The sequence below is a fragment of the Sceloporus occidentalis genome, unplaced genomic scaffold (genome assembly GCF_023333645.1).
Source record: "Sceloporus occidentalis isolate IW3139 unplaced genomic scaffold, rSceOcc1.0.p SCAF_7, whole genome shotgun sequence".
In the NCBI taxonomy this organism is placed as follows: Eukaryota; Metazoa; Chordata; class Lepidosauria; order Squamata; family Phrynosomatidae; genus Sceloporus; species Sceloporus occidentalis.
In genome coordinates, this window is record NW_028316987.1 from 93,062,074 (window position 1) to 93,087,532 (window position 25,459).

General features: G+C 41.8%; 2 protein-coding genes across 10 annotated transcripts in view; both read left to right on the plus strand.

The window, feature by feature from the left end:
* The window catches only part of NKTR (natural killer cell triggering receptor), a 37,981-nt gene extending 25,461 nt beyond the window's left edge, over nucleotides 1-12,520 (plus strand). For 6 of the 9 annotated variants that reach the window (XM_089533724.1, XM_089533727.1, XM_089533725.1 and 3 more), the window contains 7 exons: nucleotides 879-966; nucleotides 3,006-3,151; nucleotides 4,627-7,503; nucleotides 7,700-7,795; nucleotides 8,103-8,162; nucleotides 9,270-9,374; nucleotides 11,246-12,520. In XM_089533724.1, coding sequence (XP_089389850.1) covers nucleotides 879-966; nucleotides 3,006-3,151; nucleotides 4,627-7,503; nucleotides 7,700-7,795; nucleotides 8,103-8,162; nucleotides 9,270-9,374; nucleotides 11,246-11,324 — 3,451 coding nt within the window. In that variant the 3' untranslated portion in view covers nucleotides 11,325-12,520. The remainder of the gene's footprint in view (nucleotides 1-878; nucleotides 967-3,005; nucleotides 3,152-4,626; nucleotides 7,504-7,699; nucleotides 7,796-8,102; nucleotides 8,163-9,269; nucleotides 9,375-11,245) is intronic. The other 3 variants (XM_089533726.1, XM_089533728.1, XM_089533733.1) reach the window with 2 other exon arrangements.
* A 5,166-nt stretch (nucleotides 12,521-17,686) lies between these two features.
* The window catches only part of LOC149310111 (zinc finger and BTB domain-containing protein 47-like), a 38,976-nt gene continuing 31,203 nt past the window's right edge, over nucleotides 17,687-25,459 (plus strand). Inside the window, exon 1 of the mRNA XM_089533735.1 lies at nucleotides 17,687-18,071. Within this exon, the coding sequence (XP_089389861.1) occupies nucleotides 18,069-18,071 (3 nt within the window). The 5' untranslated portion in view covers nucleotides 17,687-18,068. The remainder of the gene's footprint in view (nucleotides 18,072-25,459) is intronic.

Genomic DNA, 25,459 nt, shown 5'->3' on the forward strand with positions numbered 1-25,459 from the left:
CTAGTACGGACCCAGTCCATACAAAATAGCGGCGCCCGTTCCACACGGGGGCCGCCATTACGACGTCACAAACGCGCCGCATCCAAACGAGGTGGCATGGACGTATAGAGTGCCCTTTCCGCGGCGTGACAAGGAGCTCCAAAACGGAGCTCCTTCTGTGGTTTGCATCGCTGGCGCAGCCTTTAGACGGCTGCGCCAGCGACACAAAGAAGAAAGTGGCCCCTTTCTCCTCCTCGCCGTCGCTGGGTGTCCCTGGGGCTTGAAGCCCCAAGGACACCCCTTTCCAGGTTGTGGGGAAGCGGCCTTTTACGGCCTGGAAAGCAGCGGATTGGGGCCTCGGAGGCTGCCGTTCTGGCAGCTGAGACCCCGATACAGCGGGAAAGGGGCGGGAACAGGCCGCCCCAAACGGGCGGTCTGTAACCTGCCATAGTAAGGGGTTTGTTTTTTGTTTTTTGTTTTGGTTTTTCAGAGAAAGAGTAGCATTTATTCATTTCCCTTAATAATTTTTTGTTTGAGACACACACCAGCCCAACTTTTACTGTTGAACCGAAGCCAAAGGAAGAAGGAGCCTACAAAGTGCAACAGCACCTCCCAAATAGAAATTGTAGAGAATTGGTGTCTTGGGCAAAAATCCTATAATCCATTGAAAGGGAGAGGCATCTGTCAGAGACTCCCAAGGTTGTAAGCTGTGTTCTGTACCACCCTGTATTTAAGACTAAAGAACAGATCACTTGGATAAGCAATTGGCAGATGAGCAATTGTGTATGTGGTTGTTTGAATCATATGCTCAGTCTAGTAGTATATTCAACTGACTGGAAAAAGGATTGATTTTTTTCAATGCTTTCTTCCTTATGCTTACATCATTTTTAATATTTAAGGAAGCCCCTTGATGTAGCACCAGTTTTGGCTGACCAGAAGCCCTCAGTGTCTAAATCTGGAAGAAAAATCAGAGGGAGAGGCACAATAGTATGTTTTTCATTTTTTCCCCCCTTCAAACTTTCTAATTTATGAGAGAGTTCTGTTTTAGCCAATATTAAAAAACTGTGTAACATTTGCCTAAGACTGTTGATGATGTTGGTGATAGTGCCAGTTTATTAAATTAAAAGTCAATTAAAAAGATGTGCATGATCGCAGGTGCTTGTGATAAAGCAGAGGTGGTTAGTAAGCAGAGGAGGAAAATGCTAATTCCCTTTAAATCCATCAGTTTATTTGCTAGATGGGGAAAGTGCAAGCAAGATCAATTAAAAAATGTTGCTGTATGTTGAAATTCTTTGGACTTTCTGATAGTACTGAGTTCGATGGGCACCTATTTTGGCTGGAATTCTAACAATACTATAAAGTGAAGCATCATCTTTGGACCAATTAGCTACAGTGTCCCAAGCAATCTGTTCAACAGCCCTGGGCTTTTAGAGGAAGAGTGAAATAAAAATTTATCTTATCTGCCTAATAATCTGCAAAATTATCTCAATTGAAAGAGTAGATGTTATAAAATGGTTGGACAGGATGGGGTTATATGGTACTTAAAGTAGAGTGTAATGGCAGGGGGTGGGAATGTGCATCTTTATTCATTTGAAGTTTATAGAACTTTTACATATCAGAGATGAGAAAGATGGCACAAAATACTGAAGAATTTTTTTAAAAGGGTGTGAATTTGAAAAGACCATCTAAGCCAGAGCTTTAGTTGGAAGACCAGTGCCATATCCTAGCTTTTGGTGGAACTGTGCAGCATCTCCATTCACATGCCTGAGTTTTCTCTTGCTGCAGAGTTCCATGATAGGGGGCAGCTCTGGAGGAGAGGGAGAGTCATTGGCAAAGCCAAGACCTTTCTCCAATCCTGGGAGCCCTTGCCACATTAAGTCCTTCTTCATGCTCCCAAGGCAGCAAGAGAAATGAAGAGAATAAAAGGACTGGAGTGGCAGTAGTGAAGAAGCTGCAGAGCAACAGAAAACACATCCCAATGAGTCTCCCTCTGTTGAGCTGGCAGACCCTGAGCTAGGGAAGCCTGAGCTAAGGATGACCCTTAGCCAGTGCTCTTGGGGTCCTCTGCCATAGCCACCACCAAAGAAGGGGGGAAAGGCAGGAGAGAGGAGAAGGGAAGGCCAAGAAAACTCACAAACCGCTTTCGGAGAAGGAAAAACCTTGCTGGCTCGAAGAGACACATCCTGCTAGGAGCATAGGCAGGAACAAGACTGGGGCTCAGGGGGACTAGCTCCTCCCTATATAGGGGCCGGTCTTTTGTTTATTGTCCCTGCCTACAGGAGCAAATAGGAGGAGCTAAACCCAGAATACAGGAGGTTATAGTTCTTTGGGACTGGATTAATCCCAATAGTCCTGTTTGGATTAACACCTTTTGTGTCTAGTTGCCTTTGAAGAAGAGTGTTTGAAAACTTCAGCTGGTCCAAAGAGCTTCAGCCAGATTGTTAACCATAGTTTGCTACAGAAAGCACACAACTCCTTTGTTGCAATGTTTTATTGGCTACCAGTCTGTTTCCAGGCACAATTCAGAGTACTGGTTATGACCTGCAAAGCCCTAAACAGATCAGGTTTGGATTATCTGAAGAGCCCTATCTCTCTGTATGAGCCTTCATGTGTCTTGAAATCTTGTGGGGAGGCTCTACTCTTTGTTCCACCACTCTCACAGGCATATCTGGCAGAAATTTAGGAGAGGGCCTTCTCCCTAGTTCCTCCCAAGCTCTGGAACTCCTTTCCTGGAGAGGTTAGATTGGCACCCTTCTTGCTATCCTTTCATGGACAGTTGAAGACATTTTTGTTTCAGCAGATCCTTGGAGGGTTGATTGCCCTGGGCAAAGGGCCTTTCATGTGATGGGCTGTTTATTAATAGTTTTTAACTTCTGCATAGTATAAAATTGTACCTGCAGAGTATATCTAGCCTGCAGTCACCTCCCAAGTAGTTTTGTTTTTATTATAGATGAGACTTAGTTGATGATTGTATGCCTGCACAGGTGATGGATTTTCTGTAATACTGTACTGTTATATTTTCTTAGCGATACCATACGCCCCCTCATTCTCGCTCATGTTCAGAATCTGGTAATGATGGGAGCAGTGAAACACCTCCACACTGGAAAGAGGAAATGCAGAGATTAAGAGCCTACAGGCCACCCAGTGGAGAAAAATGGAGTAAAGGAGACAAGTAAGACTTTAGAGTGTATGAAACTCTCTTAAATGACACCTGTCTTGTAGAAAGTTTCCTTTATACATGTCAGTGTAGGGGGGGGCTGTTATTTAAACTACAGATCCCATAAGATGTGTATTGAGTATATATATTAACTGTGTTTTATTGTGCATGATTTAATTTTAGAGAGGTACAAGTAAGAGCTTGTGACTGAGTGAGCAGGGAAAAGTTAGGAGGAAGCTTTAGATTGTCATTTCAATCCTCTTGATTCAGTCTTAGCAAGCTCTGTGAAACACACTGAAATGTATATTTTAATTTTAGAAATTAGTTTGCTGAACTCTTGTGCAGAAACTCAATAAAAAATAAAGCAGTTTGGCTACTGTGTTATAAAGCAGCATGGTATGCATGGTTTAAAAAAACATTCCAAAGTGAAACAGAAATGTTTATTGTTTCAGAACCATCTGCTGAATTTACCCCTCAAAACCAGTTTCATGAAATATTTACTTGCAGTCTACAAGTACTTACCATGAGCCATAGAGAAAATGTTTAAAAGAATCTGATGGGTGGTGATCAGGGTGCATTGGGTTTTTATTAATATATGAGAGCAATTTTTAGAATGATTTCCACAGATGCATATTAATACACAAACTCTACAGTTGGCCCTCCACATTTGTGGCTTTGACTTTTGCAGATTTGATTATTCGCAGTTTTGATTAATATGTTCTCTCTAGAAATTTCTAGGTCTTCAGCGCAACTCTGCCAGAAGTTGACCATAGGATTGTGCTGGAGAACGAAGAATTTCCTAGAGAAAACATTTCTAGGCATTTATAGGTTCTCCAGCATGATTCTATGATCAGCTTTTGGCAGATGTTGATCATAGAGAGTTGCATTGGAAGACCTGGAGATTCCTAGAGAGATGTTCTCTCAGGTAAAAAGAATAGTGTTTTTTTTATTTGTGGGTTTTCCACATTCATGGGGGTCCTTCACCCCTAACCCAAGTGAATGTGAAGGGACACTATATTTGAATGATTATCTAGCTAAGTTGCTCTGAAGCTAAGTTTCTGAGTATTGAAATCAAATCACTGGATCATCTTTAACCAGTTTCTTTGGCTAACCCATGAAAAAAAGTCTTCTCAGTCTAGGAGCAGTTGGTCATCTTGTGAATGCATGTTACATTGAAGCCGGACATGCCTTTTGAGGCATACAGACTGTAAAACCTTCTTTTAGCCACTCAGATATAGTTCTTCAGTTTCTTTGTACTTGATGTAGAGAAATCAGTCTGCTTATAGAGTCTCTTAAGTGTCATGGAACTTGTTTTTTTAGTAAGATACCTGTACTAACCCACTATTTCCAATCATCTTCCACTTCACTGAGCTATCGTCACTTCTTCAGGACCATGCTACATAGTGTCTGACACCAATACTTGCTTTTAAGAAAAATAAAGAAGTAAATTTAAGGGAATATCCATTCTTTTTTAAAAACTTGTTTTTTAGGTTGAGTGATCCAGGAAAATGGGATGAAAGAAGTCTGTCGCAGCGATCAAGATCTTGGTCCCAAAATGGCTATTCGGATCTAAGCAGTGCCAAATATGGCAGCCACCACAGAAAGCACCGGAAAGAGAAAAAAACAAAGCACAAAAAGAAAGCAAAAAAGCAAAAGCATTTGAAGAAGCGCAAGCAAATTAAAAAGAAAAAATTATCTCCTTCGTCAGATATGGAATCTTCTCGTTCCTCTACTAGAAAGACAAAATCACCTTATGATCGCGAGAGGGGCTCTCACTCTTCTTCACTGACTTCAAGGGGCGAGTCCTCTAGAAGAGGCTGGTCTAAATCAGACAGAGATAAGCAGAGTTCTTTGTCCCTGTCAAGCAGAGATTCCCAATCATATTACAGGTCCAGATCCAGGTCCAGATCTTATTCCAGAAGAAGTTCTAGATCAAGAACAGCTAATAAGTCTTCTCAGTCTAGGAGCAGATCCAGATCTAGATCCAGATCTAGTTCTGCCTCTGATCATCTAAAGATAACATCCACTCCACCCAAAAATGTTGCCACTCGTTTAAATGAGAGTAAGCCAGTTAAGGTAGAACCTGTAAGAACAGCACTGCCACAGAATGATAAGGTTGTGATACAGCCTGTTGTTACTGAAAGCATTCCAGTTATACCCCTAAGTGACAGCCCTCCACCTTCTAGATGGAAACCTGGGCAAAAGCCATGGAAACCGTCCTATGAGCGCATTCAGGAAATGAAAGCAAAGACTACTCACATACTACCCACTCAAACAACTTACAATTTAGTAAGTGCCAAAGATGCTGGCCCATCCTCTTCATATCATAAGCGAGAAAAGAGTTCAGATAGTGAGCACAGTGACTATTCCAAAAATCGGAGTGAGAGGAGCTCAGGTAGTTGGCGAAGATCTAGGAGCAGGACAACTCGAAGTAGATCCTACTCCAAGTCATACTCCAGATCGAGAAGTCTGTCCAGTTCAAGGTCTCGATCAACACTTAGATCCCATTCAGTGAATAAATTTCCCAGTGACCAGTCATGCTACAGTGGGTCATCGTCTTACTTTTCTTTAAGTGAGGATGACAGACCGAAAAGCAAAATAAAATCTGAGTACAGGGAGAGACATTTACAGTTGGAAAAGAAAAGGCAAAGTAGTTCTGAAAGTACACTTCCATATGCAAAAGACACAAGTTCTCAGAAGCACAGGGATAGTGTAAGCAGATCTTCAGATTTCTCCACAGACAGTGAGCAGTTGGTAAAACCACAGTCAACTCAAGAAAAGGGGCAATTACAGTCCAAAAAAGCTAATCGAAAACGAAATAAAAGCTGCTCGGTTTATGACGAACATGAAAAGAAGACTAGATCTGATTGGAGCAGTGACCATTCCAAAAAAAGTGTTTTGAAGGCGAAATCTGAGTCTCCAAGAAGGGGTAGGAAATCGAAAAGGAAAACACGTGCTGGCAGTAAGTGGGACTCTGAATCAAATTCAGAAGGTGGTAAAGTCAGAAACAGTAAAGAAGGTTCAAGATTGTCTTCTAGCAAGGAGGAAGGCGAAGCCTCATCAGATTCAGACACAGATCTCAGCCTTGCCAAACGTAAGACAAGATTAGATTCTTCTTCTGTTGTATCGAAGACAAATAAGCTGTCTTCCCTTTCAGAGACGGAGAGTTCCCATTCTACTTCAGGTGCCAGAGGGAAATCCAGAAAACAAAAGCATGGCTCCAAAAAGAACCTGAAAAAAACACATTCCAAAAAAGCTAAAGAGAAGTCCAAGGGTAAAAAAGACAAGAAGCATAAGCCTCAAAAGCAAAAGGAAACATTTCATTGGCAGCCTCCCCTGGAGTTTGGCGAGGAGGAAGAGGAGGAAGATGATGTTGTTGTAAGGCCAGAAGCAAAAGATGAAAGAGAAAAACAAGTTGCAACTGGTCCTAAAGATAAAAACCAAGAACAGGATTGTGAAAATGATAAGATGGTCAAAGACCAACCAAGAGAAGATGAAAAGCTCCATGAACAGAATACATTGTTGGATAAAGCTGTAGGGCATACATCACCTGCTAGCCAGCCTAGTACAAGTAATGGGGAACAATCTACTTCAACTCAGGTTCCAAATCCAGATAAAAACATTGATGCATCGGGAACTCCTGATAGAGCAATGGTGAGTGAAAACGAGGTAGATGTCACCCAGATGGATGACATGGAGATCTGTACTCCAGAACATAATTCACCTTTAAAGGTTGATGTGGAATCTTCCCCTGTTAGTCTGAAGATACACCTTCGGGACATTAAAGTTAGTAAGAATACAGATGTACCCAACAATTCTGAAGCAGAAGGTAGAATGCAAAGACTCAATGGTAAAGAATCTACTGATGCCAAAGAAGACAAAGACAACAAAGAAAAAGAGAAACAAAAACCTAAGCCCACCACAGCAGTTCTTGCTGTAGAAAGTAGACAGAAAACCGAAATGGTTGATAGTGCCCAAAGCAGCACAGTGGATAATAAATGGAAGCCATTACAGGGTGTAGGGAATCTTCAGTTGGCCACTGCAGTTGCTTCTAGCAGTTCTTCAGAACCCAAAAATCAGCCCTCGTCTTCTGAATCGAAACCACAAGGTTTAAGGATAGAAATCAAAAGTAAAAACAAAATTAGACCAGGCTCTCTGTTTGATGAAGTAAGAAAGACTGCCCGGCTTAATCGGAGACCAAGAAACCACGAGAGCTCCAGCGAGGAGGATTCAGCAACACGAGAAAACAGCCAATCACGAAGCCGCAGCCGGTCAAGGAGCAAGTCGGAACCTAAATCCAGGCACAGAACAAGATCCCTTTCTTACAGTCACTCAAGAAGTCTATCAAGCTCTACTTCCTCATATAGGTGGGTAAAGCTTATAAATAGGCAGAGCCATTTCAGAAAAGCATTGCACTGAGAGTGTGTCTCTGAATTCCTCTTAATGCATGTTAACTGCTTTGACTCTAGCTGGCTCTCACCATTTATCACCTTAAAAACTTAGTGCCTCTCAGTGTTTCTCCATTTTTCATAGCTTTTCAATACATATGCTCAAAATTTATAGGTCACGGAGCTACACACGAAGCCGGAGCCGAGGGTGGTACAGCAGGGGCCGCTCAAGAAGTCGTAGCAGTTCCTATAACTCTTGCAGAAGTCATAGGCAAGTACTTACAAAGGGGAAGGAATGAAGGATGGTCCTGGAGAGTTGTGTGGGCATCATTGCAAAATATCATCTTGAAACATAGGGTGCTCTCATAGCCAAGATGCTTTGTAGGCTGAGTGATCACTTACGATTTATAAATTAGTTAGTTATTTTTTTTGAGATAAGTTTGTCACTCGGGGGAATAATTGTGACTGTCTCTAATGTATGATAAATGGAATATTAGGATTTTTTTTTGAAATGTTTTAAAAAACATTTGCAGCATGAGTGTAAAAATGATCATGTCATTTTCTTCCTATTTTATTAGTCGAACCTATAGCAGAAGCCGGTCCAGAAGCAGTTCCTACGACCACCGTAGTCGATCCAGGTATGCTGTGAAAGAGATCACTATTGAAAATGTCCAGGATATGTAACATATTTTTAACAGCAACATGTAAGCAATATACTGAAACATAATTTAGTAACTCTTCAAGTTTCCAGCCTGTGGTGGTATATGCTGGAAATGTTAACTGAATTGAACAGGATTTTAGAAAAAACCAATGTTGTGGCCTTTAAAGCCCTTTACAACTTAGGTCCAGACTATTTGAAACATTGTATTTCCTCATACAAATTTGCCAGAGTTCTAAGATCTATAGGAGAAGGCTTTCTCTTCATTCCTCAAGCTCGCTTGGTGAGAACACAAGAGCAAGCCTTCTCAGTGGCTTCTCCCACCACCCACTGGAACTCCCTTCTGCGGAAGGCTAGACTGTGCCCTTCCTGTTTTCCTTTCACTGGCTGGCAAAGATCTTTTTTTAAAGCAGACTTTTAAGATGTAATCACTCCCAGGGAGGCTTCTTATTGCAGTGTGTGCATATTTTAAGCTTTTGTATGCTTTTAAATTTTACTGTTTTAAATGTGATGATTTTAATTGTTTTTAAAATTGTGTTGTTAAGTTATGAACTGCCTTTGGTACCACTCCAGGAAAAAGACAGCATATAAATGAAAGAAATGAAATAATAAATGTATTTTCCGATAAGTAAATGAGGCTCTGTTTTACCAAAAATAGAGCAAGTAATGAAATAATTTTGAAGGATTATTTTCCCAAATAAAAATTATTAGCTTTATGATTCTGCTAAATCTAATGTTAGTCCCAACTTCAGTTTGTTGTGTGCCTTCAAGGCATTTTTGACTTACAGTGACCCTAAGGCCAAACTTTTATTCTTGGCAAGAGAGGGTTTGTTTGCCTTTGCCTTTTTCTGAGATTGAGATGGTGTAACCTGTCGAGCATGGATTCGAATCCTGGTCACTAGCATCATAGTCCCAATGCTCAAACTGCAATACTATGCTGGTTCTAACAACAGTAGCCCCACTGGGTTTATGGGAGTGGTAACATAGATGTTCTGATTTCAATATGTGTACTCCAGTTGAGAGTAACATTGAATTTAACCATGGTTAAACCAGATAATCAGTTACCTTTTTTTTTAACCCATAAAAGCAGATCTTACACCTATGACAGTTATTACAGCAGGAGTCGTAGTCGAAGCAGAAGCAAAAGGAGTGATAGTTATCACAGATCCCGCAGTTATGATCGACGGTCCAGGTAGGTACATTGTACTTGTTCAAATGAATTTATACCGCAACCTTCCCTATGTGAGAACTCAGGGCTGTTTAAAACTTATGAAAACTTAGATGTGGTTAGTGATTAGGATTTATTTGTAGTAGGATGTGATGGTGGATGTTGTATATGTTGTGTTATGTTATTATGACTATGTATGTTTGTCTTTTATCAATAAAAAATGGTACAAAAAAAAAAGAAAACTTTCCAAAGGCACATGCACATTCTTCACTGCTGCCAGGTTTACATTATATTGTGAGACAGTAATAGACAAGAGAAATAGAGAAATGAGAGGCTAGAATACCATTGTCAGTGGCACTTGCAACGACACTAATTCAGACATATCACAGATACGTTAAAAGTTTGTCCTTTCTCAGATCTACCGTATTTTTAAAAAAGTTTTGGTTCTGACTATTTTAATCAGAGTAGTTTCTTGGCTGCCCAGTAAATTGAGTGGCAACTTTAAATTGTAAAAGACACAAGTGGGATGGGGGGTAGTGAATTAGTCCACTGCACTAGATTCTGTTCAGCTTAATGTTCTTGTAACAGCAGGTACAAGCAGGCTTCACTTTATGTCAGGGATGTGTTTCTGGACTTGTGATATAAAGTGAGACTGGTATAAATGAGAAGCATTGGAGGGGGGGATGCATTCCAGTGGAGCTAAAGGAGCTGCAAATTAGCAATTGGACTCAACCCACCACTAATTCTGAAGAGGTTTAAAGCATAAAACATTAGTACTCGCCTTTTCCAGATTGGAGAAATGTACAATCATTCCTCTGTGTCCACAGAATCAACCATCCACAGCTTGAAAATATTCATAAACCTATATGCATATTCCAAAAGCAAACCTTGATTTTGCCGTTTTATATAAGGGACACCATTTTATTACACCATTGTATATAATGGGACTTGAGCGTCCACAGATTTTGGTGTCCATGGGGAATTCTGAAACCAAACCTCAGCAGATACCAAGGGCTTGATGTACAGATGATCTTCAGAAGAGGCACCAAATGCTGATTCTAAGGGAGCTTGGCTGGTGTGCGAACTAGCTGCCATTAGATAATGGTTTCTCTTTAGAGGAGCACACTGACAGAGAGCAACTGGTAAGAACTGTGATCGTCTGCTGTCCTTTTTCTAGCAAGCTTCCTAGGTGGACAAAAGCACATCAGGAGGGAGGGGGGGGGCAGCACATCTCCTGCTGCATCTTCTGTGACAGGTGCAGAAGACACAGCAGGAGAAGAGGCAGCATATCTCCTGTACAGTAACCAACTGCATTACATTCTTTAAAAAAACAAAAACAGAATTCTTACTGCAGCATATTTATCAGAGCTACTTTTGGCATTGTTACTGTTACCCACATGATCTCTCCCCATCATGAGTCCCATGCCTAAGTAGATAGAGAACACCTTTTATTTCAGCCACACCATAACACCAAGTTTCCAGTTTCTTCTTCTCCATCATGCACCCTTTAAGCAGGGCAAGGAAATGCCTTCCTTTTGGCAGTGCCAGGACTCCAGTTAATTTCTGCCTTTCCCCACTCCCCCACCCTGGGCAAGGAGAAGAAACCCAGTCCAGTCAGCTATTCTTATACCAAAACTCCATATCTCTCCCTCTGGTCACACTCAAGCGCACAGCTATTCTGAGATAGCTATGCATTTTGAGTGACACTTTATTTCTTGAGAAATTATCTGCATTTGAAACATTGTAAATGAAGGTAAAGTAAAATGAGACTTACATGTAACTTTTCCCCCTTATATGTGGTATTCTGCTTGCAGTGAAGATTGTTGCATGTCTGTAAAGTGAAAGTAATACTTAAGAAGTTTACATTTTTATGTGTGTCTTGGCTTTTCTTCTAGATCCTACGGCTCTGACAGTGAAAGTGACCGCAGTTATTCAAACAACCGAAGCCCCAGTGAAAGCAGCAGATACAGCTGAAAGCATCCTGTTGAAAATGTCAATTGTACTCAACTAGTTTTTTTATTATTACTATTATTGTTGTTGTTGTTGTTATTTTAACATATGAAACTGCCCTTGTCCTTACTCAAAGTAAAATTAAAAGATATTTAGTGAGATAAGCATAATTTTTATGCTCTCTTTCTGGTCTATGACATTGTATTGATACGATTTTGGATGTGCTGGTAACCTTGTGTTTTGAGAGAGAGAGGGTCTGCTGTACCAAAATAATCTGTTGGCCTGCTCTGAAAAAATATGCTGGCCTGACAACCATGAAGCTGTGAAGAAAAGTACTGTGAGAAGTCTGCATTCTACAGAGTTAACCTTAAAAGCTTACCTTAAACTATACGGTATCAGTTCATTGGTATCTTGTACGTACATCATATAAGCCTGTACACATACCTAGATTGATACAGATAGTTAGGGTGGAGATCCTCTCCTGGCTATTACTGTTTCCCATTGTACCTTGCTCTACTTCACAGGAGATGCAAGGTCGGTTATGTATAAAATACTTAGGTTCAGGGGCTAGCACTAGCTCTTTCTTGAACAAATTAAACATGTTTATGCAAAACTCCAAAAATGAAATCAGGCTTTTCCATTTCAATTTTGTATCCATGCCAATAATATTATAGTATTTGTAAAAGCAGATCTTTAAAAAGCCCTTTTGATGCATTTAATCGTTGTATCTGCTAACCCTTAAACACTGGACATGAATTTAGTTGTTGGATTTTCCCACCATATCCAACATTGGGTTTCCATTGTCAGATTTTATACTGAAGCTATAAATCAAAGGGAGATGTGTGAATTCATTTTCAGTGTCCATTACTGAACTGACACTAAAGTGTCTAAATTATCTGTCTATGAGGACTTTTTAATCCAGACGTACTGAATTTTCTTCCTGTACTTCAGTATACACAAACGTTTTGTATGGAATAATGACTTTTTTTCAGCAAAAAATACCCCTATGCTAAGTGGGTATGATAACTGGGAGGGAAATATGTAACTCTAGTACTGATAGTGAATTTGTTAACTTTCTATAATTTTGAGAGGCTGTACATTTCATCAGTACTAAAAATAGGTTGTTTTGTTTTGTTTTGGTCCCATGCCAAAAGTTGTACATTTTAATAGGCATTTTTTCCTTTGATGCAATTAAAAACATGAATCATTTAACTATTAAATACTGGTTGCTAAATTTTTATCACATCCATGACATTAACTTACTTAGAAGTAAACCTGGTTTGGAGTAAGTAACATATTTCAAGGAGGTGTGACTTAATTCCCACAGCAAGACCACATCAGGCACTTAGTTGGCTTCACCCTAAAAGGCACAGGAGAAATAATCCTAATTTTCAACTCAACTGGACCTCTAGTTCAGTTGCAGTTTGCCAAACAGAAGTCATGTCCATTATTTTGTAAGTTGCCCAGTGTTTAAACTCTGTGGGGCCAGATGTGATTTGGATTTTGGACTTTTTTGAATTTTGGAATATTTGCATATACATAATGAGATCTTGGAGATGGGACCCAAGTCTAAACATGAAATCCATTTATGTTTCTACCCAACTCCTTTCCAGGCAAGCATTGTCTGAAGATGGTAGCCACAGATGCTGGCGAAACGTCAGGAAGAAACTCTTCTAGAACATGGCCACATAGCCCAAAAAACCCACAAAAAACCATTTATGTTTCATATATGCCTTGCACACATAACCCAAAGGTGATTCCATACACAATATGTTTTTAATAATTTTGTGCATGAAACAACCTCTGTTAAATGTACAAAATTTTCATTTTCCCTAGTATCTGTTTGCTCTAATCCCAAGTGAATCATTCTACAAAAGCATGCTGGATCAGAACCAAAGTGTTGGAAACTACCAAGGTGAAAACTGACCCAGTCAGTATATGATGCAGAGTGGGATGGTAGGCTGACACTTCTGACAATGGGCTGGCTGTATTTTTAAATGCTCCTCTTTGGACTGTTAAGTGTTCCCTCTATATAGGAAAAGAAATTTAGTGTGTAGCCCTTCCACTGGTGGTTAGTTTACTGCTGCATTCCATGTTCCTCGCAGCCTGCACCGTGTGTGGATGGCTATGGTTCCATTATGAAATACCGCCCACTACATTGTGACGTAGTGGTTTGAGTTGGACTAGGACTCTGGAGACCAGGGTTCAATTCCCTGGTCTCCAGAGTCATAGTCATGAAACCCACTGATGACCAAGTCACACCTTCTCAACCTCAGAGGATGGCAATGGCAAACCTCTTCTGAATGAATCTTGTCAAGAAAACCCCGTGATAGACTTGCCTTAGGATTGCCATAAATTGGAAATGACTTGAAGACACACAGCTCTCCCACATCAGTGCAATCCAGTCAAAATCACATTTTCCTACGTAAAATTATGCTACAAGCATTTGATGAAGTCATCTAATCTGGAAGATCTTATACTCGTTCCCCCCTCAATCTATAGGATTCCTTTGTACCTTTTAATAACATTTATTAGTTACAAATAGATCACCCTTCAGTGAGTTCAAGGCATCATGTGTGCCTCTCCTCACTTTATCCACATACCAACCCAGCAAGGTAGGTCAGACAGAATGAATTTATCTCCAATGAACCATTGTCCTAAAGTTTGTGTTTATTCTTTGCAGTGCCAAGTTGCTATAGATCAGTGGTTCCCAAACTTTGATCCTTCAGATGTTTCGGACTTCCATCTCCCAGAATCTCTGACAGCTTTACTGTGTTGTGCATTCAAAAAAGATGCCAAGGAGAGGTTCCTTCCACGCGCCGTCAGCTCTCCATACACACACACACACACACACACCATGGATTCAAGCATCCATGACTTGAATTTTTAAAATATATAATTTGCAAATAGCAAACACTGATTTTACCATTTGATATAAGGAACACCATTTTACTATTGCCTTGTGTATAATGGGACTTGAGCTTTGACAGATTTTGGTACCCACAGAGGGTCCTGCAACCAAACCCCAAGGGCCCACTGTACCATGGAGGGACCAGATTGGGAAAAGATGCAGTAAGGTAATCTATGCATGTACAAAAACATCCTGGTTTTCTAAAACCCCAATTTTCTGAATTAGAAAATCTCCACTCCCCAGTCAAGCTGTCAGAATAGAAATCTCGGATACATTCACATTCTGCCTCACAGCTACTTTTGACCTTTTGTTTCTAATAACGCCCACTGACGTTTTGATAGGAGCACTTCATGATGTGGGTTTCTTACTTTCTTCTTGCCAAATACACCAGGTCTGTGAACATGCTGGGCTTTGGATCCAGAACCTCCCATGGATACCAAAATCTCTGGATGCTCAAATCCCATGGTATACAATGGGTAGTAAAATGAGTGTCCCTTATATAAAATGGCAAAATCAAGGCTGGCTTTTTGGAACTGATATTTTGGAGGAATATTTTCAAGTCATGGGTAGTTGAATCTGTACCTACCTCTCCCTAAGCATCGAGGTGGGGAAAAATGAACAGACAAACATCAGTTACAAAGGCATGCATTAAACACATATCAGTCAAAAGAACAAGATGGACACCTATTAAAACTAATTAAATTTCATCATTTAGTAATAAAGAGTTTTCAGCAGCTGATGGAGAAGGGAGTTAAGGTGGTTTGTTTTGGGTTGTTTTTATTGAGAGAGCCAGCCTGGCATAGTGGTTTGAGCACTGGACTGCAACTGTGGAGGCCAGGGTTCGATTCCCAGCTTGACCATGAAAGCCACTGGGGGACCTTGGGCAAGTCACACTCTCTCAGCCTCAGGGGAAGGCCATGGCAAACCTCCTTTGAGCAGATCTTGCCAAGAAAACCCCATGATAGGGTTGCCATAAGTCAAAAATGAAGGCACACAAGAACAACAGCCATCCAAAAAAGCTGGCCATGCATTTCAGTAGCTGAGGAATGTTCAAGATGATAAGGATAGATTACCCAGAAGAAGAAGAAATTGGATTGAGTGGGAGGCAGAATAAATAGGCTTGTTTTGACTGGCTTTTCAAAGGATAATAGACATCTGGAATAAGTTACTGCAAAAGACAAAGTGGAATCAAGATGAGTACCAGATGCAACGCTGTCCTCTTTTGCAGAGTGGAAGAGTCAGGAGAAAGGACTGCCATGGCTGAGCCAAAGAAAGTCTGCATGCAGGCATCCAGTTACCTTTGGAAAAAAGACTGTCTGCTCCTCTCTCTCTGTTACACATATTGCTTAAAAACCAGAAGGGAATGGTAGGCTGTCAGATCACATCATCCTTCTCAATGGCTATGGCTGGCCATGGGACGTACTAAAACAAATGACAGTACTTGCCCATATAGAAACCATAGTTGCCCATAGAGAATAATTGGAAACTACTTGCCCATAGCAAGTATTCTCCAATGATTTCCTATGGGCACATATGGCTTCACAATGGGCAAATATTCCCCAATTATTTTCTATGGGCAAGTATTCCCGCATGATTTCCTATGAGCAAATATTCCCCGGTAATTCCTTATGGGCAACTATTCCCCAATGATTCTCTATGGGCAAGTATGGTTTTCATATGGGAAAGTCTTGTCATTTGTTTTAGTACATCCCCTGGCCATGGAATCTTTATCCACGGTTTCAAGTATCCACGGCTTGAAAATATTCCCAAAATATATAAAGTCCATAAAGCAAACCTTGATTTTACCATTTTATACACAGGACACCATTTGACTATGCCACTGAATTTAATGGGACTTGAGCATCCACAGATTTTGGCATGCAAGGAGGATCCTGGAACCAAATCCCTGCAGATACCAAGGGCCCACTGTATTTATATCCTATAGAGGCATAACTCAGGCTGCATCTATGTTGCAGAATTAATGCAATTTGACACCACTCCAACTGCTCCATGCTATGGGATTCTGGGATTTGTAGCTTTGTGGGATACTTGTCTTCCTGGTGTCTCAGCAAACTATAAATCACAGGGTCTCATAAGATGGAGCCATGACAGTAAAAGCAGTATCAAACTGCATTAATTCTGCAGTGTGGCAGCAGCCAGGGCCTCTGAAAAAAGAAACTCCTTTTAACAGATTTACAGCACTATAGACATAGGCTTTAATAATAATAATAATAATGATAACAACAACAACAACAGAGTTTTTATGCCCACTGAGGCTTCATCTGCACTGCAGAAATATTTCAGTTTTACACTGTTTTAAGTGCCATGGCTCAATGTTGTGAAATGCTGGGATTTGTAGTTTCATGAGATGTTTAGTTAGATGTCAGGGAGCTCTGGTGCAACCACAAACTACAAATCCCAGAATCCTACAGCACTGAGCAATAGCAGTTAAAGCAGTGTCAAACTGGATTATTTCTGCAGTGCAGATGCAGTCAAAAAGAGAAAGAGAGAGAGGACTTCCAAGTTCTAGTCTTCCTTGTAGCAGTTATAAATACATATACAAAAAAAGAAATGTAAAGTAACTTTTCCAGGGTACTATCCACACTTCAGCAGTAAAACAGTTTGACACCACTTTTAACTGCTATGGCTCCATGCTTGGAATCCTGGGATTTCTAGTTTGGGGAGATATTGAGCCATGGCAGCTGCAGCAGTGTCAAACTGCTTTATATTGTCACGGTGTGGATGCAGCCATTTGGCATAGCTTGGCTTGATTCACCTCACCCCAGGTTTGCACCACTGGGATTTGTTGGTCGGTGAGACATTTGGCCTCCTCTGTCAGGAGTTTCTCTGGTTCCACACAGAAAACTACAAATCCCAGCATTCCACACCAGTGAGCCATTGCAATTAAAATGTGCCAAGATGCTTTACTATTGATACAGTGTGGATGCAGCCTGGTTCAACACCACTTTAACCACCATGGCTCCACGTTGTGGAATCCTGGGATTTCTAGTTTGGGGGGATATTGAGCCTTCTTTGTCACAGAGCTCTGGTATCCCACTAAACTACAAATCCCATGGAGCCATGGCAGTCGAAGTGGCGTCAAACCACTTTATGATTGCCGCAGTATGGACACCACTTTTAACTTCCATGGCTCCATGGCTATGGAGTTTTGGGGTTTCTAGTTTGGTGTGCCATTAAGCCTTCTCTATCAGAGAGCAAGCTACAAATCCCAAAATCACATTCCCCCTTGGAGCCAGGGCAGTTAAAGCAGTGCCAGACTGCTTGGCTATTGGAAAACGGTGTGGATGCCAACATGTGGCACAGCTGTTCTGGATGCTTCCCAGGTGCAGCCTCCTCTGCTGCTGTCTTGCAAAGCAGCCACTCTGGCAGCATTTAGTGCTGCACTGTCCCTTTAAAGAAAAATCCCGCGCAGGCGCAGAAGAGGCCCAGGCTCTGATCAGCTGGGCCTGGCTGGTGGCATTCAGAGCTGGACTGCGTTGCTTTTCCTCCAAAGAAAGGAAAGGACAGGAAAAAAGAAGGGGGGGGGGAGAGGCAGCAACTGGAAGAGCATGCCAGGATTTGAACCCAGCACCCAGGAAGACCCTCTGCAAAAAGTCTAGGAAAGGGAAGGGGAGAGGAGGGTATTAAAATTGCATTTTTAAGATGCAATAATAGTAATAATAATAATAATAATAATGCATTTTTAAATGCAAAGATTTTGCACATTTTTTTAAAAAAAACATTACTAGGCAGCAAGATTAAACCTGGAGATTAAATGGAGATGCCAAGCCCCCTGCAAGGAGGAAGAGCAGCAGCAGCAGCAGAAGAGGAGCACCAGCTGGGAGCCCAGCAGCAAAATGGTACAGAAGGGAGCCCTGCCTTCTCTCTCTCTCTCTCTCTCTCTCTCTCTCTCTCTCTCTGTCCTTGGATTGCTTTCCCTTTTGCTTAAAATCTGCAACAGTAACGCCTGCCTTGGGAAGTTCCTTCCTCCCCAGTCGTTACATTTGACCCCTCCTCCTTCCCTGGCATGCCCTCCCTTCCTCTCCTGGTGCCCCTTTTGCATCTCCAGGGCTTGCCTTCTCTGGGGGGCATTTTGCAAAAAGGCAGAAATAGGAAAGGTCCAAAGCTCTCTCTCTCTTGCCCACACAAATGGGTATGCAAGTCGTGGGTATCTTTGTGTATGAGTGTGTCTCTGTGTGTGCATACACATACTCTGTATGTTGGTGTATGAATGTGTGTATAATGTAGGTATACACACACTATCTATATATGTGTATGTATAATGTATGCACATGTACTATATGAGTGTGTGTGTTTGTATATGCACATACACACTATGTACCTGTTTGTGCATGTGCATATATGTATATACAGTATATGTATACAATATATGTGTACACACTATATGTTTCTGTGTGTGTGTATATGTATATAAATCCAATCTCTGTGTATACAGATATATGTATACACATACTCTATGTGTATAATACACACACACACTGTGTGTGTATGAATGTGTGTATAATGTATGTATACACACTATCTATATGTGTGTGTATATATATGCATATACATACACTATGTGCCTGTTTGTGTCTGTGTGTGTGTGTGTGTGTGTGTATATATATATATATATATATACACACACACACACACTGTATGTGTATACAATATATGTACACACAATATGTTTCTGCTTGCATATATATTATATACTGTACACACACATATACTGTGTAGGAGTATGTGTATAATATATGTATACACACTGTATATGTGTATAATATACACACATACATTATCTGTGTATGTGTGTATGTATACACACAATGTGCATGTTCCCTCTGTGTGTGTGTATATATGTGTGTGTGTGTGTATGCAGACATACACTGTGCATGTTTGTGTGTATGAATATATGGATATATGTATACGCACACAGTATCTCTCTGTGTGTAGATACACACTGTATGTTTGTGTATCTCTCTGTGTGTATTTGTATACACAGTCACTCTCTCTGTATGTTTGTGTATGTGTGTGTGTCTATGTATATCCACACTGTATATGTGTATAAAATATATACATATTCTCTCTGCATGTTTGTGTATTTGTGTGTATGTATGTGTGTGTGTGTATATATACACACACACACACGTGTATACATGTACACACCTATATATACATACATAGACAGATATTCAGATGTTGCATATATATATATGTACAGTTTGAGTCTCCCTTACCCAAATTGCTTAGGACCAAAAATGTTTGGGATTTAGAATTTATTTTTGATTCTTTTCTTTTCTCTTTCTTTCTTTCTTTTTTTTTTTTTTGGGGGGGGGGGATTTTGGAATATTTGCATGCACATATTGACACACTTTGTAGACGGGATCCAAATCTAAATATGACGTTAATGTATGTCTCATATATACCTCATGCACATAGCCTGAAGGTCATTTTACCCTCGGTATTTTTCATTCTTTTGTGCATGAAACAAAGTTTGTCAACATTGGACCATCGGGAAGCAGTCAGTGGTGCCACTGTCTCAGGTATCCATGTGGATAACTTTGGATTTTTGGTAGATTTGGGGTTTTGGAATTCCAGATAAGGGAGGCTGTATACATAAATACAGATATGCATCGTGTGCCTATGCATATAGGAGTGAGTCTATGCATCAGCCTGATTGTTTTTTTGCCATTTTTTATATTTGTGTATGTGCGTGTGTGTATGCACACCCTTTGGAAAGGGTGAAACCAGGATGCCAAACGACAATAGCAGCAAAGAGTCAGCATTCCTTCATGGATCGGCTGATACCATTGCAAAAGATTAGTAGACCCCCAATGTGAATAGTGGCAAGTTGTGGAGGGTGAATGGGTGCTGGATGCAGTTTCCCCTTTGGAGAGATGCTTCTTGACTTGTATTTTGCTTTCTTGGGCACATGGGTGACGTTGGATCCATGTGCCTAAATAGGACAGCCTAGGTGTGCCATTTAAACACAGACCCAGCCAACCTGGAAGTCCTGAATTGGATGCAGGGCCTGGAATGGATTGGTAACCGTGTCTTCTCCATCCCAGTTCTTTCTGCTGCTTGGAGGAAGGAAGGCTGTTCAAGTTTTGCATTGGGATAACATTTTTGGGGAGGTGTGTTGTGGGGGAGATCCCCTTGCTTCTCTTTTCGCCTTTTGCAGAAATTAATAAATAGGTTGCATTTTTGGATGCTGGAGGAGAGAGCTTGCAGTCAAGATGCAGAAATGTGGAAGCTTAATGGAGGCTGGGCTGGAGGCTCCTCTGCAGAAAAATCTTCAAGGGCAGGAAAAGATCAGAAATATATTATGCGGGCGGGAAGGAGAGCCTGTGAATCTTTCCAAGGCTTGGGATGTGAAGCTTTTCAAAGGCCTGGAGATGGCCTGCCCCACTGTGCTCTCAGATGAACTGTGGGCCCACCTAAAATGTGCAAATACATAATCCCACATACTCCAGGCATCTTGTAAAGCAGAGAGTAGGAGTTGTGTCCAAAAGTCTATTGAGGCCCGCCTGATGGAAAGAAAAATGAACGTCTAGATTTTTTTGTGCTTGTGTATGTGTATGGGGAATAGCTTGGCTTTTGGAAGGGATGCAACTGTTACATCCGGTTGTTTGGTACAAATATGGAGGATGAAGCTGAATATCTAGTTTGGTGCAGATATATTTCAGGAAGGGTTGGTGTAGCACAGTGGTCCCCAAACTGTGCCTTTGAAGAGATTTTGGACTTCAGCTCCCAGAAGCCTCAGCCATGTTGACCAATAGTCTAGGATTCTGGGAGCTGAAGTCCAAAATCACTTAAAGATCACAGTTTGGCGACCACTAATGTAGCAGGAGGAAACCCTAGAAGGTGAAATGCAGAATTGTGAAGTCTGCACAGGGTTTGCTCTGTGTGGTGGCGTCACAAGGGGAGTGAGGAAGGTGCAGACCGTGCCAGGTGACACCACAGCTCTTCAAATATCTGCCTTTTGACAGAATCAGACTGTGGCATTCACCTGTGTCCCTTTAAAATGCTGAAGAGATGGGGAAAGTGGGGTGAGGCTCAATGGGAAAAGAAGGGAGTGGTTAATTTTCTTTCAAAACATCACTTTTTCCCAAATTTTCACTGTGAGCACATGAAACTATGTATATGTAGATACACTTAGGCTGAGCATGTGAAGTATAATTTTAACTGTGCAACTATTTTATGTCGCAACTATTACTGAATGATATGTGGGAATTATTATTTATGAGTAACATTAGTACAAAAGCATTACAATCCGCTGTTCCCTTACGCAGGTGATCCATTCCGCCCCCCCCCCCCCCCACGTAAGGGGAATTCTGCATATGCTCGAGCCCCATTTAAATGAATGGGGCTCGTGCATGTGGTGGCACAGAGGCGTGCATGCACCATGGGCATGTGTGCCGTTACCCCTTATGAGGCGTGCCGCCCATTTTCCCAGTGCAGCTTTCAGCGTATGCTGAAAGCTGCGTAAGGTGCATGCGTATGATATGGGTGCACTGTATTAAAGATTCTGTATGGTGTGGGATGGGAGGGGGTTAATGGGGGATGCCGCCATAAGTTACCGCCCAGAGTGACACCAACGATAGTGATGCCACTTATGTAAGGCTCTCTGTGACACATAGTTGCTTGTTCACTCAATAGCTGCAGCAGATCAGCATGCATGTGTGCATGGACCACTGTAGCACCAATGAGATTTAGGTATTGCCGGTGCTCCAAACATGCTGGCTTCTCTTCATGCGGTTTTGGCTGTGTGTTGTCAGGTCTCAAACGTAATTAGCTTGTTGATCAATCCTAGGAATGAGGTGGGAGACGATTGCCCCTTCTAGATGCTGTTGGATTTCAGCTCTCATCTGCCCCATCCAGCATGGATAGTGGTTAGCGTTGATGGGAGGTGAAGTCCCAATAACATGTGGAGGGCTGCAGACTCCTCACCCTTCTGTTAAGATGTGAGTTCTGGAAGAGAGCAGAAGGTCCATCAATGACAGACCTGGAATATTCACCTGGAGTATTGTGTCCAGTTTTGGACACCATAATTCAAGAAGGAGGTTGACAAGTTGGAGCATGCCCAGAGGAGAGCAGCCAAAATGGTGAAGGGTCTGGAAACTATGCCTTATGAGGAGAGACTTAGGGAGCTGGGTACCGTTCAGCCTGGAGAAGAGAAGAAGGTAATATGATAGCCCTGTTTAAAGATTTGAAAGGATGTTAGATTGAGGATGGAGCAAGCTTGTTTTCTGCTGCTCCAGAGACTAGGACCCAGACCAATGGATTGAAACTACAGGACAATAGATTCTAATAAGCATCAGCAAAAACTTCCTGATGGTAAGAGCTCCTTGACAGTGGAAAGCACTGCTTTGGAGAGTGGTGGAGCCTCCTTCTTTGGAGGTTTTTAAACAGCAGCCAGGTGGCCAGAGTGCTTGGCTTGTGTCTTCTTCCATGGCAGAAGGGAGTGGATTGGATGGCCCTTGGGGTCTCTTCCAACGCTTTGTGAAAGACTGTGTTCAGAGGTACTGTGAATGCATCTGCACCACACAGAACCATTTGATATCGCTTTAGCAGCCCTGTTGCCTCCCCCTGGACTAGAAGACTGGCAGAGAATCCTAAGTATTTCGCCAGACATCAGAGCCCATGAAATCACAGGACAGAGTCATGACAGTTAAAAAGTGGGATCAAATTGCTCTAACTGTATTCAGGTATGCTCATTATCTGTCAGTGTTATTTGCCTGGGGGACCGATGGCAGTAAAAGGCTGATGTCTTCCATACCTGGCTGCTGGTCTTTTTGAAGACTACCCTGGTTAGCCACTTTAGGAAACTGACTGACAAAGGAGAGCTCTTATTCTAAACTCTTTGTGTTGCAGTTAGGAACCAGGCTAGCCTTCTATAAATGGCATACTGAAAGTGGAGGTTGAAAGAGCTGAGGATTAGTGATAACCTATAGGATGGTCTTGCTGCCTTCGGCCAAGAGTCTTGATAAGTTACTTTTGGGGGAGTATAACTGTTAAGAGTTTCTATAACTCCTCTTGCCGGCCTGGCCTGAAGCTGTGCAGAATTCTGGGAGTTCTAGTACAAAACTCCGATCTGGTCCACAGCACACCCAAGCCTTTGTTCTTTGCTGGTATCCAGCAAAAGTCATTGTTCTTTGCTGCTATCCTCATGTACCTTTTATTTTGTTCTTCTTAATCTTGCTCCAAGTCACCTCCTTATAGTGAGTCTATGCTAGGGTTTTCTTAGCAAAATTTATTCTGAGGAGGTTTGTCATTGCTTTCTTCTAAGGTTGAGAGAGTGGGACTTGCCCAAGATCATCCACTGGGTTTCCCTGTCTGAGCAAGGATTTGAACTCTGGTCTCCTTGTTGAAATTCATTTTGTTACTTTTGGCCAGCTTTCTAATCTATTAAGGTCATTTTGAATTTTGATCCTCTCCTCTGGGGTATTAGGTACTCCTCCTAATTTGGTGTCATCTGAAAATTTGATAAGCATGCCTTCTATTCCTTCATCCAAGTCATTGCTAAAGATGTTGAATAGTACTGGGCCCAGGACAGAACCCTGTGGCAGAGTCTTATAATTTCTCTGAGCTTTGGCCAGAATGCCCCAAATATCTAGAAGAATTCAAACAAGGTTTCACTGGAACAAGAAGCCTTATAATTCACAACATTGTTGGAGACACTGCCAGGGTGTAGGCACCTTGGAACGCATGTGGGTCTTTTGTCCCTACAGATTTGTGGAACAATGGTGGTGGTGGTTGTTGTGTGCTTTCAAGTCATTTCCGACTTATGGTGACCCTAGGATGAACCTATCATGGGGTTTTCTTGGTACGATTTATTCAGGCGGTGTTTCCCTTTGCCTTCCTCTGAGGCTGAAAGAGTGGGACTTGCCCAAGGGCACTCAGTGGCAGAGCGAGGAATTGAACTTTGGTCTCCAGAGCTGTAGCCCAATGCTCAAACCACTACATAACACTATACTACGTACACCTGCCTGAATATCCTAAAGGCACCAGATCCCATCTGATCTTGGAAGCTAAGCAGGGTCAGACCTGGTTAGAACTTGAATGGGAGACCACCAACAAGTGCTGTAGGCTTTATTTCAGAGGAAGGAACTGGAAACTCTACCTCTGAGTATTCCTTGCCTAAGAAAACCGTGTGAAGTTCATGGCATCGCCATAAGTGGACAGGTGACTTGACGGTGCATAAAACCACATTCTACTCCCAGATTTCCTGACTATTCGCCCCAATGGCTGAGGCTTTTGGGAGCTGAAGTCCCAAATGCCTGGAGGGCCAGAGTTTGAGAATCACTGCCCTAAAGTGATCCTATCATGGGTCATATCTGATGCTGAGAGTTTGTGGCTTCCACAAGGTCTCCCAGTGGGTTTCCATGACTGAGCAGGGATTTGAACCCTTTGCTCCAGAGTTGTAGTGTGGCACACAAATCACTACACTACACTGGCACCTCTGTGCGTGGTTACCCTTGTGGACTCAGTGCTTCTCCAGCCATGTGTTGAGGTTGTCTATGTATTGAGATATCTGCTATGGAATAGAATCAGAGAGCCATAGATTTGTTTCTTCTGGCCCAGACTTATTCAGCCCATCAATTTTTGTAGGCCTGTAAGCCCTGCAAGTTTCTTATATCATCCTATATCATTCTATTTCTATATCTTCTTCTTTTCATTGTCATTGTCATCGTCATCATCATCATCAGTTAAAAATGGCATGAAAATTGCCCAAGGCTAACTACAGCTATTTAAAAATTGCACATAAAATTTGGCTTGTTCCCCCCCCCCCCCCCACACACACCATGAACCTTCAAAACGTGAAAAAACTAAAAAATTGTATGAAATAAAAACAAGATTGACATCACACCACTTCCAGGTCACTCAGTGGTAGTGAACATGGGTCAAACCCAGCACAGTTGTCAACCTCCTTTAGACTGATAAAGAGTTGGAGAGAACTTGAAACCTTGTAAACTTCCATGGCATTGGTTGTTATTAACTGTCTTCACATCAGCTTTGACTCATGGTGGCCCAATGAGTTAGATGTCTCCAAGACCCCCTGTCCTCATCTGCTCTGCTCAGGTCCTAAAGCAGTGATGTCCAAACTCTGGCCCTCCAGGTGTTTGGGACTTCAGCTCCCAGAAGCCTCAGCCATCTTGGCTAATGGTCTGGGAATCTGGGAGCTTCTGGGAGCTGAAGTCCCAAACACCTGGAGGGCCAGAGTTTGGACATCACTGTCCTAAAG